This window comes from Chlorocebus sabaeus, chromosome 24, assembly GCF_047675955.1.
Source record: "Chlorocebus sabaeus isolate Y175 chromosome 24, mChlSab1.0.hap1, whole genome shotgun sequence".
In the NCBI taxonomy this organism is placed as follows: Eukaryota; Metazoa; Chordata; class Mammalia; order Primates; family Cercopithecidae; genus Chlorocebus; species Chlorocebus sabaeus.
Genome location: NC_132927.1, coordinates 26,144,764 through 26,164,307, shown reverse-complemented (window position 1 = coordinate 26,164,307; position 19,544 = coordinate 26,144,764). Strand labels below are relative to the sequence as shown.

Below are 19,544 nucleotides of genomic sequence, written 5' to 3'. Positions count from 1 at the left end.
TCTCAAAAAAAAAAAAAAGAAAATGATACTTGTCTCTGTGTACATTGATTTAAGATGGCACATGTTATTTTGCTTGACAGCATATCAAAGTGATTAAAAGAGCCCACTCTGGAATCAGACCTGGGTTTTTGTTGCTCTCTATCTCTTCTAGTTTTTGGGCAAAATTTTCAACCTCTTAAAGTTGTATTTTCCCTATGTATAAGATATGGGCATTTTAACATCAGTCTTACAGGACGTCTACCTAATGGAATAATGCTTGTAAATAAAGTACTGAGCATGGTGCCCCACATTTACTCAGTGCTTAATAAGTGGTAGCTGCTATTGTTATTATTGTTACTATCATGCTCATTGAAACTGAGCAGTTATGACGATAAAGTTATACTAATGTAACCTTATTAAAAGTGGGAGCTTAGGAAATTTTTATTTTATTTTATTTTTTTTTGAGATCATTGCAGCCTCCACCTCCCTGGGCTCAGGTGATCCTCCCACCTTGGCCTCCTGAGTATCTGGGAGTATAGGCGTGTGCCAACCCACCCAGCTAAGTTTTGTAATTTTTGTAGAGATGGGGTTTCACCACATTGCCTGGGCTGGTCTCAAACTCCTGGGCTCAAGCCATCCTCCTGCCTCAGCCTCCCAAAGTGTTAGGATTATAGGTATGAGCCACCGACCCTGGCTCAGAAATGTTCTTATAACTAAACAGGGTTTAGGAAATTAAGGCATTTGATTGTATATTAAGGTATTGTAACTTTGAGTGTGGAGAACTTTGCAGTGAGCTGAGATTATGCTACCGCACTCCAGACTGGGAGTCTGGAGTGGAAGATTAAGGTATTTGAGATAAGGCTTTTGTTATTGTTCTGACCTAACACTTTTTTCCTCCAAAAACTGTATAATGAGAATCCCAGTATTAATATTTGCAAATTATTTTTGGGAAAAGAGCTGTCTGTGGAAAGAACTAATTTTTTTTTTTGTTTTTAAAATTTGACTCTGCAATTCTCTTTTCAGTGTCATCAAGCATGATTGAACGATCTGTGGTGGAAGCAGCAGTCCATGAATGCAGTCAGTCTGTTGATGAAACTATGTATGTGGGTACAGTTAACTTTTTTCCTCATTGGAGGTGTTATTGAGCACTTAGTTTTAATTATTGTCTTGGAAAATTATTAGTGATCAACATTTCCACAGTGGTTGCTGTTGTTATTTCTGTATGTCTTTTTAAATAATGGCTTTCTTTGCAAACCTCATTATTAAATGATTCATCTTTACTGGTTTTTCCTAGGATTTGAAGTTACAATGTTGCTGTACCATTCATTACTAACTTTTGCTGCCTACCCAACCAGTGGATCTGACTTTTTATTCTCTATGCTACAAATGAGTTGAATTGAAATGAATATTCAGAAGTATAATTTACGCTGCTCTTAGGAAAGTACCATGCCCAGAGAATTTCAGCAACTTTACTTGGTCACATGGTGAATGGCAAATGAGAGTAGGACCTCAGTTTTGTGACTCTACTATCTCATGTTTTTAGGTTTAAGAATTTATATGGCAGTAATTCTTCTGGGTTTTATTTCTGTGAATATCCCTCTTGATATGATACTTCTATCCAAATTCATGGCATTTTACTATGAATTGCCATGGAAAACACTGGGGAAAATGGGCTGAGAGACAGTTTTAACATTGCCACTTCTTTCCTATTTGGGGTAATGGAGGTGATTGAAAGGAGTCATTATCTTTATTTTAGTCAGAAGTTGTAATCTTCTCCGTGTCAGAACTTAAACTGCTAAAAAAATAAAAAATAAAAAATAAATAAATAAATAAATACAGAAATTGAGGATTTTTAATTTTACCCTTGCAAACTCATTTAAAATACTAGTGTGACCAGGCACAGTGGCTCACGCCTATAATCCCAGCACTTTGGGAGGCCAAGGTGGTTGGATCATTTGAGGTCAGGAGTTCAAGACCAGCCTGGCCAACATGGTGAAACCCCATCTCTACTAAAAATACAAAAATTAGCCGGGCGGTAGTGGGATGCACCTGTAATCCCAGGTACTTGGGAGGCTGAGACAGGAGAATCACTTGAGCCTGGGAGGTGGAGGTTGCAGTGAGCTGAGATCATGCCACTACAGTCCAGTCTAGGTGACAGAGTGAGACCCTGTCTCAAAAAATAAAATAAAATAAAATAAATACTAGAGTATAATGAATGTTCCTAAAGCAATCAATAGAAATTCAAAACGATTGTATTAAAGTTTAAGGATTATTATCCTAAAATAGACATTACTCATTGTTTACCCTAAAGTTACCTGTTATTTATTTATTTACTTATTTTTCCCCACATCAATCTGCATTCACTTTATTCTTCTGTTTATACATTCTCCTGCTCCCAGATTTGGAGGCAGAACATAATAATATGAGCTCAACAGTCCTGCACAGAGCCATGTACCATATCCCATCAGTTTTCCTTTTCCCAACCCCTGTCTCACCCCCACTCAGTAAAGCCCCTTGTCCAGGTGTTGCTCCTGGGGGTAAGAAAGCAGAAAATCAGGCTGGGCGCAGTGGCTCATGCTTGTAATCCCAGCACTTTGGGAGGCTGAGGTGGGCAGATCACCTGAGGTCAGGAGTTCGAGACCAGCCTGGCCAACATACAGTGAAACCGCATCTCTACTAAAAAATACAAAAATTAGCTGGGCATGGTGGTGTATGCCTGTAGTCTCAGCTATTTGGGAAGCTGAGGCAGGAGAATCACTTAAACCCGGGAGGCAGAGATTGCAGTGAGCCAAGATCGTGCCACTCTGCTCCAGCCTGGATGACAGACGAAAAAGAAAAATAAGAAAAAAGAAAGAATGGGTAGAGACTGCAGTGAGGGATGGGAGCCTCTTTCCAAGGCACAAGGGGCTACGTCCTCAACATGGCCACTGCTTTGTTCAGATTTGGGCAGTGTGCTGGCCAGGAGCTGGGGGCTGCAGTACCTCCAGCTGACTGAGGAGGCAAGCATTGTGAGGGTGCTGCAGCAGGTCCACAGTGATCACTGAGGCCAGGAGCTGCCACACTCCTGAAGAATGCATGGGGCTTTGTGGGATGCTGTGTTGGTTCTGCACAGCAAGGGCCACACTGTCACGTTTCCTGAACACCATTTCATAAGGGCCTTCCCCAAACATTGTGGCATGTATCACACAGTCCAGGGACCAGACACTAGTCTATTCATCAATGACACAGTGACTGCTCAGAGAAGAGCTCTAGGGCTCAGTAGGAGATGGTGCACTGGGTCGCCTAGTCCTGCAGGGTCAGGACCTGGTGGGAGACCTTCACTCGAGGCATGCTTGATTCATGGCATCCAAGTCTGTTAAAACTGGCTGCCCCTCATCTCCAAGCAAGATACTGGTGGGCTTCAGGTCCCTGTGGGCCTAACCCTTGGCATTAATGGCCTCATGGCTGCTGTAGATACCCAGCACCAGCTGAAAGATTTGATTGTAAGTGAGGAAGTTGCCATCGTCCTTCGGCCTTTCTCTCCATTCCACAGTATACCTCTCTTAAAGAACGGAAGCAGCAGCCAGGCCTCATGCTTAGCACCCTGCTCCCTCAGACAGTAAGCCGTGAGGTAAAGGATGTTGGGGTGATTGAAGAGGCGATGCATGTTCGCTTCTTGGCTGGGCTTCCTCGTGGTCCTGCTGCTTGTGATGCAGGATTCACTTCAGGGCGTAGAAGTGTCCATCCTGTAACCCCTCCACTAGGTCCACATAGCTGAACCCACCCTCCCCCAGGTTCTGGATGAAGAAATAGCTATTGTCAATAATGACATTTCCCTAAGAGCAGGCACACAGTGTGTGTGTCTCAGTCATCCTCCTCAAGGATGGTCTGAGGCTGCCAAAGGGCTCGTCCAGGGTGAGTGAGCTCTTCCAGGCAATGCACTACGTGCCCAGGGATCATGATTCTCATCTAGAGTAAACAGGTCCTGGTGATGCCAGTTCCAACAAGGGTGGGGTCAGGTGCCTTAAAGCCTCAGGACACACAGCAACTACCAGGCTGCTTCCTGCAACCCCAGCCCACCTTTGGGCAGCCCCTGCTCCCACACCTGCCAGGCCTCAAAGGCAGGGCACAGTTTCAGAGGAGGTGCGAGGCTCAGGCCTATCCCTGGCCTCAGTGCGCAGTGCCAGGGTCAGCCAGCCCGCACTCCTCACTGACCTGGCTCGGCTATTTCTGTCAGGCTGTTTATGTGTTACAGCCAACCTACGTGGAGGGCCAGTGGGGACTGAACAGTAAAGGATTTTTGCATCTTCAGTTGTCAGAATCATTATATCACACCACAATAGAGGCTCTTGTTCTCATAGATGAAGAGATGGCATGAGAAGTTCAATAACTTACTCAGACTGATCCACCAGAAAATAGTGGAGCAGTGTCTGGAGTCTAGGGTTCCTCAAGTTCACTGATTCTCAGCTACTCTATACTTGTTACCTCTAGGGTAGCATTAACCTTTTTTGATCATTTTCAATTTGGGAGATAAACATAAAATTTTAGGAAAGATTTTTAGGTTGGGATATTTATACACTAGTGCTGTGGAAATTTTTAACTTCTTTTAAACATGGTTGTATTATTAAAAGTGTCTGAAATTAAATAATTTTTTTTGTTTTCCATCTCTAACACTATATATATATTGTATAAGTCTGAAAGATATGGCCAGAATTGGGGGGGGTTCTTTTTCCATTGTATAACTTTTCCTGGGACACTTTTGCATAACATTTTAGATTTGGCAGGATGCGGTGGCTCATGCCTGTAATCCCAGCACTTTGGGAGGCCAAAGCAGGCAGATCATGAGGTCCAGAGTTTAAGACCAGCCTGGCCAACACAGTGAAATCTCGTCTCTACTAAAAATACAAAAATTAGCTGGGCGTGGTGGAGGGTGCCTGTAATCCCAGCTACTTGGGAGGCTGAGGCAGGAGAATCGCTTGAACCCGGGAGGCAGAGGTTGCAGTGAGCCGAGATTGTACCACTGCACTCCAGCCTGGGTGACAGAAGTAGACTCCATCTCAGACAAACAAGTAAACAACAAACAAAAAAACATTTTAGATTTTTAAAATTGTTGGAGTTGGGCATGGTGACTCATGCCTGTAATTCCAGCACTTTGGGAGGCTGAGGCAGGTGGATCACTTGAGATTAGGAGTTTGAGACCAGCCTGGCCACTATGGCAAAACTCTTTCTCTACTAAAAATACAAAAATTAGCTGGGTGTGGTGGCACATGCTTGTAATCTCAGCTACTTGAGAGGCGGGAGAATTGCTTGAGGCCAGGACGAAGAGGTTACAGTGAGCCAAGTTACCCAGCCTGGGCATCAGAGTGAGACTGTCTCAAAAAACAAAACAAAAACAAAAACAAAAAAAATAAAAATTGTTGGAACTTAATCATATCCTTTAATAATACTATAGCTCATGGCCAGGCACGGTGGCTCATGCCTATAATCCAGCACTTTGGGAGGCTGAGGCAGGCGGATCACCTGAGGTTGGGAGTTAGTGACCAGCCTGACCAACATGAAGAAACCCTGCCTTTGTTAGAAATACAAAATTAGCCGGGCGTGGTGGTGCATGCCTGTAATCCCACGTACTTGGGAGGCTGAGGCAGCAGAATCTCTTGAACCCTGGAGGCAGAGGTTGTGATGAGCCAAGATTGAGCCATTGCACTCCAGCCTGGGCAACCAGAACGAAACTCCGTCTCAAAACAAAACAAAACAAAACAAAAACACGTAGCTTATAAAAGTAGAGATTTCTTTAAGTTGTGACTATTGTTTGTATAATTGTTCCTTTTCAACAGATGAAATTCTTAACTGGACATTAACTTGATTAATTTTTTTTTCTTGTGAGTTTTGGCAATGCTTTCTTGTCCCTTGAGATGAAAATGCACAAGCTAAACATTTTACCCCCATAGTATTTTTGACACTATAAGAAATTGTGGGCCAGGCATGGTGGCTCACATCTGTAATCCCAGCATTTTGGGAGGCCGAGGTGAGTGGATCTCCTGAGGTCAGGAGTTCGAGACCAGCCTGACCAACATGGAGAAACCTCATCTCTACTAAAATACAAAATTAGCTGGACATGGTGGTGCATGCCTGTGATCCCAGCTACTTGGGAGACTGAGGCAGGAGAATCACTTGAACCCGGGAGGCAGAGGTTGCAGTGAGCCGATATCACGCCATTGCACTCTAGCCTGGGCAACAATTGTGAAACTCTGTCTTAAAAAAAAAAAAAAAAAGAAAGAAAAAGAGAAAGAAATTGTGTGCCTGGCCTGAGAAAATGTGAGAAGTATGTTATTACAAAGACTTATAATGCAAGTTATCATGTTCACGTAGAGTACTTACGTTTTAGTAAATTAGGTCTGTGTTTTGTGGGATGTTTTTCAGAGAGCACGTTTTCAATATCATAGGAGCATTTGATATTCCACGCTTTGTGTACAATTCAGAAAGAAAAAAATTTCTTCCGTAAGTATGCCATCCACTGATTTTAAATTAATTTCAAATGTACTTTTTTTTCCAGAAGGTATATAGTCTCTTGCTTCACTTTTGGCTCACCTTTGTGTATTATGATAGTCAAAAATAGGCATTCTTTTTTTCTAGTCTGTTAATGACCAACCATCCTGCACCAAATTTATTTGGAACAGCAAGAGATAAAGCAGAGCTGTTTCGTGAGCGATATACCATTTTGCACCAGGTAAGTTTGGTAGCGGGCGGAGGGGAGGATACTAGGTAAACGGAGAGAAAAAGAGACTGTTTCAGTTTAGGGAAATCTCAGGGATGTTTAACGAATGGAATTTTGTGGTCCAAAATTGGTCATTCAATAAACTGTTACTGAGATTTCTGTAATTGAGACCATGTAGAAGATAACAGAGATGAAAAAGCTATTTTCCTCTTATCAACAATAATGGTGGTAAAAATAGTAGTTACCATTTAATACATGATATGCCAGTTAGCACTTAACATACATTATTTACCTCATTTAATCCTCATAATACTAATATATGTGTAAATGCTATTATTATCCCCATTTTACAGATGAGGAAACTGAGGCTTAAAGAAGTTTAGTAACTTGCCCATAGATCACATATAGTAAGACAGGATTTCAATCCAGCCTGACTCTAAAGCCCAGCCATTGCCTACTATACTTTACTACCTTCAAGTAGCTTACAGTCTATGAAGTTATAGACATTTGTGCAAATATATAAAGTAGAATTTTATATGTGCTATAACAGAGATACAAACAATGTATTCAATAAAAGAATCAGGGAAGGCTTCAAGGAAATGATGGCATTTGGCATGGACCTGGATTGCTTTAATCTTGTGGAAATGGGGAAAGGGTGGTGGTGATTGTGAACAAAGGTACAGCAAAAAATGGACTCTGTGCAGGAAATGACGAGAAAATCAGGAGTAGCATGGGATCAGTTTGGAAAGGCAAGTGGGAGCCAAATTGTAGGAGCACTTTAGATGCCACCCTTGGGAGTTGGGACTGTTCTCCTTGTGCGAGGTGCTTTGGAATACCAGAGAAAATCGCAGCCAAGTTTTTTGAGTGCTTCCTCCCCCAGCAGATATGGGGATGACTTAAGAGTGTGAGAGAAGCCTTCTAGAAGTCTGTGCTATTAGTCTTGGCATAAATGATAGCCTGGATGAAGGAAGTGGCAAGGGGTGTAGAATGAGGGCATCACCCTCAAGCAGCAGAAACTATAAGCACATGGTGACTGTCTGGATGTGAAGGAGAAGGGAGGGGGTGAAGAATCAGAGATGAGTAAGGCCTGGAGTCTGAGAGAGTAGAATATAGAATAATGCATTAAACAGGAAAAAGAGAATGTTTGTAGAAGGTGATGGCAGTTTCCGTTTTAAGCATTTGAGTTAAGATTGCCAGGAGAATATCAAGTGAAGTGTACATCTGGAGCTAAGGAAAGAGAGCTGGTAGCATGAGAGAGATTTGGGAGCATTTGCATAAAGTAAAAAATGGAACTGCAAGGATGAGACCCTGGCAGAAAGAGAAGTGATAAAAAGAGAAGAGGGAGGCTAGGCGCGATGGCTCACGCCTGTAATCCCAGCACTCTGGCAGGCTGAAGCGGGTGGATCACCTGAGGTCGGGATCTCGAGACCTGTCTGACCAACATGGAGAAACCCTGTCTCTACTAAAAATACAAAATTAGCCAGGCATGGTGGCACATGCCTGTAATTCCAGCTACTCGAGAGGCTGAGGCAGGAGAATTGCTTGAACCCGGAAGGCGGAGGTTGTGGTGAGCCGAGATGGCGCCATTGCACTCCAGCCTGGGCAATAAGAGCGAAACTCCATTTCAAAAAAAAAAAAGAGAGAGAAGAGGGAAAGAGGATAGATAGAACTTGGGGGCCAGGCGAGGATGGTGTTATATGGCAGAAGCACAAGAAGGCTTCAAGGAGGAGCAGATGGTCAGCAGTAGGTTAAATAAAAGTTGAAAAGAATGATCCTTGAGGAAACAGTATCCTCTGCTGCTTTCATTGCTGACATAGTGTTGCCAGGTTAATCTGCCCAAAGTGTAGCTCTGACCACCTCATGGGTTTTGCACAGAAGTCTTTCAAGGAAATTCACTGCCTATTAAATGCAGATTATCCTTAATATGTAAGATCTTCTCTCACACATAATTGGCCTAATCTCTACTTTTCCTCTAGTCATACTCTGTGCTGGAGCCAAAGCTGAAATATGGAATTATTGTTTCTGTTTCTTTCACTACTTCTGTGACTTTGTTTATCCTGTAGACTGCTCTTCCCTCTTATCTCCACTGTTGAAACCGTCCTAATTTTGGAAGACTCTTCTCAGATTCCTCCTTTCTGGAGCCCTTCTTGATCTTCAGTTAGATGCAATCTTTTTCTTTTTTATTTATTTTATTTTTGAGATGGAGTCTCGCTCTGTTGCCTAGGCTAGAGTGCGGTGGTGCAAACTTGGCTCACTGCAACCTCTGCCTCCTGGGTTCAAGTGATTCTTCTTCCTCAGACTCCCAAGGAGCTGGTATTATAGGCACATACCACTACACCCAGTTAACTTTTTTATTTTAGTAGAGACGGGGTTTCACCATGTTGGCCAGGCTGGGCTCGAACTCCTGACCTCAAGTGATCTGCCCACCTCAGCCTCCCAAAGTGCTGGGATTACAGGCCTGAGCCACCATGCCTAGCTGAATGCAATCTCTTTCTGCTCGAACCGAGTAGTACGTCTTTTTTTTTTTTTTTTTCCTGAGGCAGAGTCTTACTCTGTTGCCCAGCCTGTAGTGCAGTGGCGCAATCTCAGCTCGCTGCAACCTCTGCCTCTCAGGTTCAAGAGATTTTCCTGCCTCAGCCTCTTGAGTAGCTGGGACTACAGGCACATGCCACAACGCCCGGCTAATTTTTTGTATTTTTAGTAGAGACGAGGTTTCACTGTGTTAGCCAGGATGGTCTCCATCTCCTGACCTCGTGATCCACCTGCCTTGGCCTCCCAAAGTGTTGGGATCACAGGCGTGAGCCACTGAGTCCAGCCGAGTAGTACGTCTTTTATGTCACTGACTGGACTTGGCCCTACCTTGCATTTGAGGTGTTTACCCTGTGATTAGACTGTGAATTCCTTGTTTATCTCCTCTGCCACATTTGGCACTGTCCTTTATACAAAGAAGGTGCTTAGTAAACACCATATTTCTTTTTTCTTAAGTATGTTTTGAAGTCTACTCTGTTATTGTGGGTGTGCCACTTATCCCTTCTGAGCCTCATTTATTCATCTGTGAAATAAACAGGTTGAAGTTCAGTCCATTCATATTTTCATTGCAGTCATCTTCCAGAAAATCAATCTGATGTTTTCATTATCCTACTTCAAAATCTTTGTTTCTCATTGTCTATATGATAAACTTCTTGGCTGGGGATACAGTTTGTATTGTCAGGGCTTTTTGAGTTGGAGGTTACAGAAACTCAAATTGATTAAAACTGAAAAAGGAATATATTGGTTTAGCTTGTATTATGAAGTCTAGAAGTCCACCAGTTTCAAGCCTGGCTGGATCCAGGTGTTCACACAATATCAGGAGGCATCTGTCTCTTTCCATGTCCCAGCTCTTTTAAAAAATTGATTTTACTTTCAAATAGGTTCTCCCTATAAAGTGACAAAGATCTCCACTAGTAGCCTTAGCAACTCTTGGAAAGAGAGTTCCTCTTTTCTAATAGTTCTAGCAAAAGTCTTTTTTTTTTTTTTTTTTTTTTTGAGACGGAGTCTTGCCCTGTCGCCCAGGCTGGAGTGCAGTGGCCAGATCTCGGCTCACTGCAAGCTCCGCCTCCCGGGTTCACGCCATTCTCCTGCCTCAGCCTCCCGAGTAGCTGGGACTACAGGCACCCGCCACCTCGCCCGGCTAGTTTTTTGTATTTTTTAGTAGAGACGGGGTTTCACCGTGTTAGCCAGGATGGTCTCGATCTCCTGACCTCGTGATCCACCCGTCTCTGCCTCCCAAAGTGCTGGGATTACAGGCTTGAGCCACCGCGCCCGGCCGCAAAAGTCTTGAATCTGTCTTTTTTGAGCCTACCTTGAAGCACTTGCTCATCCTTGAACCAATCACTGGCCAAAAGGATGGAGTACTTTCATTTTGTAGGCCTTGAATTCCTATCTATAGAAAGGGGAAAGGGTATCAATCCTACCTAAACTATATGGACTGAGAGTTGGGGAGGGAAGTATCCCCACATGGATCTTACTAATCTCTGGCCTTGTCTGCACTCCATAATTCAACTGTGTTAAACTTTGCATAGCTTCCTAAATACTCTAACTCTTATGATTTCTCTGCCTGAAATGCCTTTTTTTTTTTTTTTTTTTTTGAGACAGAGTTTCGGTCTTGTTGCCCAGGCAGGAGTGCAGTGGCACGATCTCAGCTCACTGCAATCTCTGCCTCCCGGATTCAAGCAATTCTCCTACCTCAGCCTCCTGAGTAGCTGGAATTACAGGCACCTGCCACCATACCCAGCTAATTTTTGTATTTTTGGTACAGACGGAGTTTCACTCTGTTGGCCAGGCTGGTCTCGAACTCCTGACCTCAGGTGATCCGCCCTCCTTGGCCTCCCAAAGTGCTGGGATTACAGGCGTGAGCCACTGTGCCTGGCCCTGAAATGTCTTATCTCAGCCTCCTTTTGTTTCTTACTACCCAAACCTTATTTATCATCTGGGCTGTTGTTCAATGGCCCCTTTGGCCTGGGGTACAGTCAGCCCTCACAGTACTTTGTTGTGTGGTGGCACTTCTCTTTCAGTAGCCCCAGTGCTCTCAGAGTGACACTTGGTTGTTCTTCATATCCTCAGCCCACTATGTGCTGCTGCCATACGCACAATAGACCTTTAAAATTTTTACTTTTATTTTTTGAATTTTAAAACATATTACTAGATATTTGCATGTTAAATTATGTGAGTTTTCAAATTTGTTGAGAATGAGTAATAGTGACATTAGTTTAAGGACAGTGTTTCATCAGGACACTATTTTAGTGAATCTTATATTTAAATGTCTGTTTCAGGAATTCATGTGAATTTTTCTTTTTTATAGAGGACCCACAGGCATGAATTATTTACTCCTCCGGTGATAGGTTCTCACCCTGATGAAAGCGGAAGCAAATTCCAGGTTAGAACATTATCCTAGTTATGTAGGGGATATAAGTGTATAAGTTTAATATTTGTTGCTTAATTCTAATTTGTTGAATTTTAAATGAAAATAAACTACTAGTAACTGTTTAGCTAACTGGACTGGCTGCATGCCCACTTTTGATATAGTCCATTCCTAGAGTCCTGTGTCCCACAAATCTCTATCAGAAGCTACTGCTTCCTTTGAGAAGGCCCTGATACAATGCTAGCCCCAGATACACTCTGGCCTCCAAGATAGCTTTCTAGCCCATTTGGATACTACACTGGCTTTCTGATAATTTTTCAACATTTCTTTTCTTGCCCTCACTCATCCCTTAGTGACCATAGCACTAAGGCACTCAAATACTGGTTCCTTGCCCAACTCATCCCTCGTGACCACCACACACAGTTATTGAACTAGAATGTGTTACATTGGTTGAAGTGAAAACTTTACTTAAGGTACTAAGGAAACAACATTTATAGAATGAATGTGAGAACACAAATGGTTCCCACAACCTGGGCAACATAGCAAGACCTCATCTTTACAAACAATAAAAAACATTAGCCAGGCATGGTGGTGTGCACCTGTGGTCCCAGCTACCTGAGAGGCTGAGGTAGGAGGATGACTTGAGCTTGGGAGGTTGAGGCTGCAGTGAGCTGAGATCATGCCACTGTACTCCAGCCTGGGTGACAGTGTAAGGACCCCCTCAAACAAACAAACAAAACTTTTATTAGAGTATAAATTAGGTTTTAGAAATTGGCATTACTTATATTTCCCTACCAAAGATCATCTATATGTTTTCCATATTAGGTTTTCTCTGGCAACTGAGATGCCCACAGCCCAGGAGCCTTTTCCCTCGTCTCCTCTTTGACCAAGTAATTTTAAGGCTTAACTAAATAATTATTCTTTTCAAACTGTCTAATTCTGTATCTGTGATGGCACATTCCCTACTTAAATTACATTTATCTACCTGTATGATAATATCCCTTTACAGATTGCAAAAATGATGTGCTAAAAATTACTGTTATTTTACTTCTCCTGTGTTGTTTTAGGTTCTTTTTTTTTTTTCTTTTGATAGAGACATGGGGTCTCGTGATGTTGCCCAGGCTGGTCTTGAACTCCTGGCCTCAAGTGATCCTCCTGCCCCAGCCTCCTAAGTAGCTGGGACAATAGGTGTGCACCACTACACTTGGCTAGGTTCTTTTCCCTTCCCTTCCCCCTTTCCCTTTTCTTTCCTTTCTTTCCGACAGTCTTGCTCTGTCACCCAGGCCGTAGTGCAGTAGTGCAATCTTGGCTCACTGCAACCTCCTCTTCCCAGGTTCAAGCAATTCTGCCTCAGCCTCTTGAGTAGCTGGGATTATACGTGCACACCACCATGCCTAACTAATTTTTTTGTATTTTTAGTAGAGATGGTATTTTGCCATGTAGGCCAGGCTGGTCTTGAACTCCTGACCTCAAGTGATCCATCCACCTCAGCCTCCCAAAGTGCTCGGTTTACAGGCATGAGCCACCACGCCCAGCCCAATGTTCATATTTTTTAAGAGTAACTCCAGTATTAAATGTTAATGTGATTATTATGGAATGATAGGATTGTATAAGTTTTTATTTCTTTCTTGTCTATATTTTAAATTTTTTTCTATAGTATACATAAATTATTTGTAATAAGAAAACAAAGATAAAACGTAAAGATAAAAGAAGTTCCACTTGGTAATTTCTATAAATATGAAAACTTACATATCCTTTTATCTAGCAATTGTGTTTCTAGAATGTGTAGAACTTTATTCAACAGTTATTATCTGTAGCTGGATGCAGTGGCTAGTGCCTGTAATCCTGGTGACTCAAGGGGCTGTGGTGGAAGGATCACTTGAGCCCAGTTGAAGGCTGCAGTGAGGTATGAGAGTGTCACTGCACTCTAGCCTGGGCAATGTGAGATCCCATCTCAAAAAAAAAAGAAAAAAGTTTCTATCACTGTAGTGGGCCAAAGAAAGGTGCACAGAAATGTTAAAAATTGTTTTTATTAGTAGAAAACTGGGAACAACTTAAATGTCCTTTAATGGGAGTTTGGTGAAATAAATGGTCATATGTATAATATAGATATCTCTATTCTTTAAACAGAAGGAAATTTATATGTAGAAAAATGGAAAGATATCTCAGATATTAACTTCAAAAAGTTAAGTTGCAGAATAGTACATATACTATGATTTCATCTTTGTGAATAAACTGTATAGGTGTGTGTCATAAGTTATATATGAATGTATTTACATATATTTAGGATTACATACAGAAAAAGTTGGAAAGGATTTTTTATTTTATTTTATTTAATTTTAATTTTAATTTTAATTTTAATTTTAATTTTTATTTTTTTGAGATGTAATCTTGCTCTGTTGCCCAGGCTGGAGTGCAGTGGCGTGATATCAGCTCACTGCAAGCTCTGCCTCCTGGGTTCACGCCATTTTCCTGCCTCAGCCTCCTGAGTAGCTGGGACTATAGGCGCCCACCACCACGCCCGGCTAATTTTTTGTATTTTTAGTAGAGATGGGGTTTCACTGTGGTCTCGATCTCCTGACCTTGTGATCCGCCCGCCTTGGCCTCCCAAAGTGCTGGGATTACAGGTGTGAGCCACTGCGCCTGGGTGGCAAGGATTTTTTACAATGGTGTCCCAATTTTTACTACCTTAAATTTTCTGATTAGAAAAAAAGATCAGATTGAGAATGTAAATAATAATGAGAGCCTTTTAAAATACTAAGTAAAATTAGAATATATATTTTTAAATAGCTTGCTAATTTTCAAAAGGTACTGTTCAAATAAAATAAAATTGATATTCTTTTCTATATTTTAAAAATAAATGTACTTATCATTATTCGGAATGATATGGTGTGGATTCAGTCATTGGTAAGAGCCTGAGTTGATGTGGTGTTTCTTTAGGCATGATTCTTTCAGGCCATCATACACTTGATCTTACAGCTTTTTTGTAGGACAAAATTAAACATCCTAAGTTTAATTTTACAACTTTATTTCCATTTTATTTGATTTTCTACTGTAAAGTAGCTATAAATGCTGAAATGTATACCCCAAATTTACTTACTTATAAAAAGTTTAGTTTCTTGAAAGAATATATTTATAGTCTTTAAAATTTATTTTGTTTTATTTTAGCTTAAAACAATAGAAACCTTATTGGGTAGTACAACCAAAATCGGAGATGTGATTGTTCTTGGAATGATAACGCAGTTAAAAGAGGTAACTTAATAAACATCAAACTTTTAGTTTTGGCCTTGGATTGATAAAATGTTGGTTACATAGAACATTTTTGTGGCGGGCACAGGAATGTACTCTTTATTGAAAACTCGCCTCACCAACAGAACAATATTGGAATAGTGGTAATACAAGGAAATAGTATCATCATGTTAGAAGCCTTGGAATAAGGATAAATAATGGCTGTTGGCCAGGCATAGTGGCTCACGCCTGTAATCCCAGCCACTTTAGGAGTCCAAGGCAGGCGGATCACCTGAGGCCAGGAGTTCGAGACCAGCCTGACCAACATGGAGAAACCCTGTCTCTACTAAAAATACAAAATTAGCCGGGTGTGGTGGCGCATGCCTGTAATCCCAGCTACTCTGGAGGCTGAGGCAGGAGAATTGCTTGAACCCAGGAGGTGGAGGTTGCAGTGAGCTGAGATGGTGCCATTGCGCTCTAGCCTGGGCAACAAGAGCGAAACTTTGTCTCAAAATAAATAAATAAATAAAATAAAATAATGGCTGTTCAGCAGAGAAACCCATTTCCTCTCTCCATAGGGCCTGTTTTACAATGATGTAAAAATTAGGTCATGTTCATTTTCATATTAGACTTTTTGTTTTTTTTTTTTTTTTTTTTTTTTTTTTTTTGAGACGGAGTCTCGCTCTGTCGCCCAGGCTGGAGTGCAGTGGCCTGATCTCAGCTCACTGCAAGCTCCGCCTCCCGAGTTCATGCCATTCTCCTGCCTCAGCCTCCCGAGTAGCTGGGACTACAGGCGCCCGCCACCTCGCCCGGCTAGTTTTTTTGTAGTTTTAGTAGAGACGGGGTTTCACCGTGTTAGCCAGGATGGTCTCGATCTTCTGACCTCGTGATCCGCCCGTCTCGGCCTCCCAAAGTGCTGGGATTACAGGCTTGAGCCACCGCGCCCGGCCAGACTTTTTGTTAAATAAACTTTTGTAATAGTCAAAAAAAAAAAACAGAAAACAAAAACACAAAAAACTTTTCTCAGTTACCAAGTGTCTTTTTCGTTTGTGGTTGGTTTCCTGAGTAGACATCAGGACAGTGTCTTGTCCGGGAGCCCAGTTTGCATAGCCTGAAATTAGGCCCCTAGTGACCTCTGGATAAACAGAGAGTACTGGGTTTCTGAACAAGCAATCTGCAGAGTATGTCCTGGTCACTTGGAGATGCTGTTGGCTGTCTTAGAAGGTACCTGGGGAGACCCTCCGTATGGCAGACATTGAGTGTCCCTCTTGCCATTTTTTGTCTGTAGGAGTCATTCTCCATTTTGTACCTGTGAGGTGTCAGAATCTCAGTTAAGTGATTAGTCTGGGGTTATCAGACTAGTAAATGGAAGAGCCTGGACTAGAAATAATAGCTGATTTTTAAAATCCACTTTTCTCTCTACTGTATTCTGTTGTCAAACTTGTAGTTTCATTTTTTTGTCAGTTTTCATTGTTACATAAATGTGGATTTATTTCTTTTCATTTTTTTTTTAGGGAAAATTTTTTCTGGAAGATCCTACTGGAACAGTACAACTAGACCTTAGTAAAGCTATATCCTTCACTTGTCTGTATTTTTTAAAATCTGCATTATGTGAATTGGGGAAATTGATTATATATCCTTCTAAAACTTACCTATTTGGGTTCTCAATGTAACTTCTCTATGTTGCTGGTATAGGAATATAGAGATATAATCCTAAACAGAGACAGAACAACTTTAATTTCCTCTTATTTGAAGAATCTAGACGAATGACTGACGAAGTTTATATCATGGTAAGAATGATCCACCCTGTCAATATTACCAAGAATTAAACATGAGGACATTTAAACCTAAATTTTTTAAAGCTCTTTCTAAGCTGTGGTCTATTCACAGTTTCAAATGGGAAGTCTTTGAATTTATTATTTAGAAGCCTTGTTGGTCTCAAAATGTATGTTGACTTTATTACTGCCTCAAGAATAGAATTATTTTCCTCAGCTGTTGTGTACCAGTTCCATAGTGGTTTATACACAGAGGCATGCTTTGTCTTAGCAGAAGGTAAGTCAATATACTTTGTTACTGTCCTCCTTCTCATTCTCCAGTAAAACTATTTCTGCTTTGGGTAAAATATGTTAACATGATATAATTTGGGATACCATTAATTAGAAGAGCATATTTTTGGCAAAATAACTCTTAGACTGTTAATGGGCTAATAGAAATCTTTTTGGGGTGATGAAAATGTTCTGAAATTAGATAGTAGTAATGGCTACACAACCTGTGTATATAGTAAAAATCACCAAATGATACACTTCTTTTTTTTTTTTTTTTAGACAGAGTCTCACTATGTCACCTAGGCTGGAGTGCAGTGGTGTGATCTTGGTTTACTGCAACCTCCGCCTCCTGGGTTCAAGTGATTCTTATGCCTCAGCCTTCCGAGTAGCTAGGATTATAGGTGCATGCCACCATGTCTGGCTAATTTTTTGTATTTTAGTAGAGACGGGGTTTCACCATGTTGCCCAGGCTGGTTTCAAACTCCTGAGCTCAGGCAATCCACCTGTCTTGGCCTCCCAAAGTGTTGGGATTACAGGCATGAGCCATGCCCGACCTGAATTATGCACTTTTTTTTTGTTTTTTTTTTTTTTGAGACGGAGTCTCACTCTGTTGCCCAGGCTGGAGTGCAATGGCACAATCTCGGCTCACTGCAAGCTCCACCTCCTGGGTTCACGCCATTCTCCTGCCTTGGCCTCCCTAGTAGCTGGGACTACAGTTGCCTGCCACTACACCTGGTTAATTTTTTTTTTTATTTTTGTATTTTTAGTAGAGACGAAGTTTCACCATGTTAGCCAGGATGGTTTCTTGTGATCCGCCCGCCTCAGCCTCCCAAAGTGCTGGGATTACAGGCATGAGCCACTGCGCCCGGCCCTGAATTATATACTTTTAAAGGGTGAATTGTATAGTATGTGAATGATATCTCAATAAAGTTGAAAAAAACACTTAATTTTATATAGGGCCATAAAATGAAACATTTCCTAATATGTATTTCAACACGTACTGCCAAACTGAAAAGCGAAAAGTTATGAATCTATTTCTATTTAATGAACTTTATAAGTTGAGACTCTGTGGATCTAAAGTTGAGGCTGGCAACCTCTGTAATTAGTTCACAGGGCATAAGACTAGCCTGACATTACTGCTTTGTTGTAACATAATTTTGTCCTTTCAAACACAGAGGATTAGACAAATGAAAGTGATGTTACTTTTTTTCAGGTTGGTTTGAAGATCAAGTGTTTCATGTCAATGCCTTTGGATTTCCACCCACTGAGCCCTCTAGCACTACTAGGTATTAAAATGTTTGGTTTATACTCTACGGGAATTTGGTAATGCTGGCAGGAGTGAATGTAAGATAGTACATCATATCTCAGTTACTACAAGGTGTCAGGCTTTGTGTCAGAATGGAAAGAGCAATGGAAAATGAGAATTAGAAGACTGGGTTTTATATGTAATGTGAAAACTCACAGATTGGCCAAAGATTAGTTGCAATACCGTCTTTGTACTTCAGCTTTAACTGGGAAAGATTTCCAGTCTATCTGTTTTATTTATCTTGGGGTTGATGAGAGGTTCAGGTGAGATAAGAGAGAGAGAGAGAATAACACTTAGAAGAATATAATTCCATGTTAATATAAAATTCTCACTTTTATATTCTAATGAATGAAAGTTATGTGAGGTAGCTTATAGCTCCTTAATATAAGTAAAAGCATCATAATACTAGAGCTATTCCAAAATGGCCTTCTCTTAGAGGAACTGAGCTCCCTTTCACTTGAGTTATTTGGGCAGAGGCTGTATGATAGTATAAAAGTTGTACTTGGTGGCTCATGGGTTGAAAGTAGTCTATAGACCTTTCTTTTCTTCTCCCCACTTTGAGGTGTTTAAAAACATTTTGAGTTAGTTTCCATTGTATAAAAATTAGAAGATTTCTCATAAAGGTCTAGGTTTCAGAGTTCTCTTTTAACAGTAGGATCTGGCAATACAGTGCCTGAATTTTCACATGGCAAAAACTAAACTGCAGTGGTTGCCCACTTTGGGCAGGGCAGGTATGTCTGCCCTAGTTACTGTCAGTGGACTGCTGCTTTGCTCTTTGGTGTTATCTTCTTGGAGCCTGTAAGCATTCGAGTTTGCCACCTCTGGGGGAATTAAAGTAGTTGACTTCTAATCATGAGATTCTGTATGATGGTGATGATATCAAAAGGAAGCATAAGGATTAAGATTTTAGTTTTATCAGGAGGCAGAGGTTGCAGTGAGCTGAGATCGCGCCACTGCACTCCAGCCTGGCAACAGAGCGAGACTCCATCTCAACAACAACAACAACAACAACAAAGATTTTAGTTTTAGTATGCCTGTATAAATTCAGGGTGCAAAGGCAACATTTTCTGGCTGGGAGTTTACTGGCAGGGCAGCCTTTGCAGAGCATCTACTCTTCCTGTTGAAGTGACTGAGGGAAAGGTACTGATCTTACTAAGGAGAACACAAGCCCTAATCAAGCCAAGCTCACCTCGATTTGAGTGCTTTTGGTGCAGTTTGTGGCTTTTTCCAATATGGTAAGTTTCCTTTGGAATATGTTTAGAGCAAAATTACCATTGTTGTGTGATTTTTTTTTTTTTAATTATTATTATACTTTAAGGTCTAGGGTACATGTGCACAATGTGCAGGTTTGTTACATATGTATACATGTGCCATGTTGGTGTGCTGCACCCA

At 41.3% G+C, this 19,544-nt stretch overlaps 1 protein-coding gene and 1 pseudogene across 4 annotated transcripts in view; one reads left to right on the top strand and one right to left on the bottom strand.

The window, feature by feature from the left end:
* POLE2 (DNA polymerase epsilon 2, accessory subunit) overlaps positions 1-19,544 on the top strand; it is a 52,188-nt gene that overhangs the window by 7,506 nt on the left and 25,138 nt on the right. The window contains exons 3-10 of one of the 4 annotated variants that reach the window (XM_007986616.3): positions 1,003-1,078; positions 6,379-6,456; positions 6,592-6,685; positions 11,514-11,588; positions 14,742-14,825; positions 16,316-16,372; positions 16,805-16,853; positions 18,060-18,132. In XM_007986616.3, the coding sequence (XP_007984807.2) occupies positions 1,003-1,078; positions 6,379-6,456; positions 6,592-6,685; positions 11,514-11,588; positions 14,742-14,825; positions 16,316-16,372; positions 16,805-16,853; positions 18,060-18,132 (586 nt within the window). Of the gene's footprint in view, positions 1-1,002; positions 1,083-6,378; positions 6,457-6,591; positions 6,686-11,513; positions 11,589-14,741; positions 14,826-16,315; positions 16,373-16,804; positions 16,854-18,059; positions 18,133-19,544 lie in introns of all 4 variants that reach the window. The other 3 variants (XM_037983934.2, XM_037983932.2, XM_037983933.2) reach the window with 3 other exon arrangements.
* LOC103229881 (serine/threonine-protein kinase 16-like) lies at positions 2,916-3,830 on the bottom strand (annotated as a pseudogene).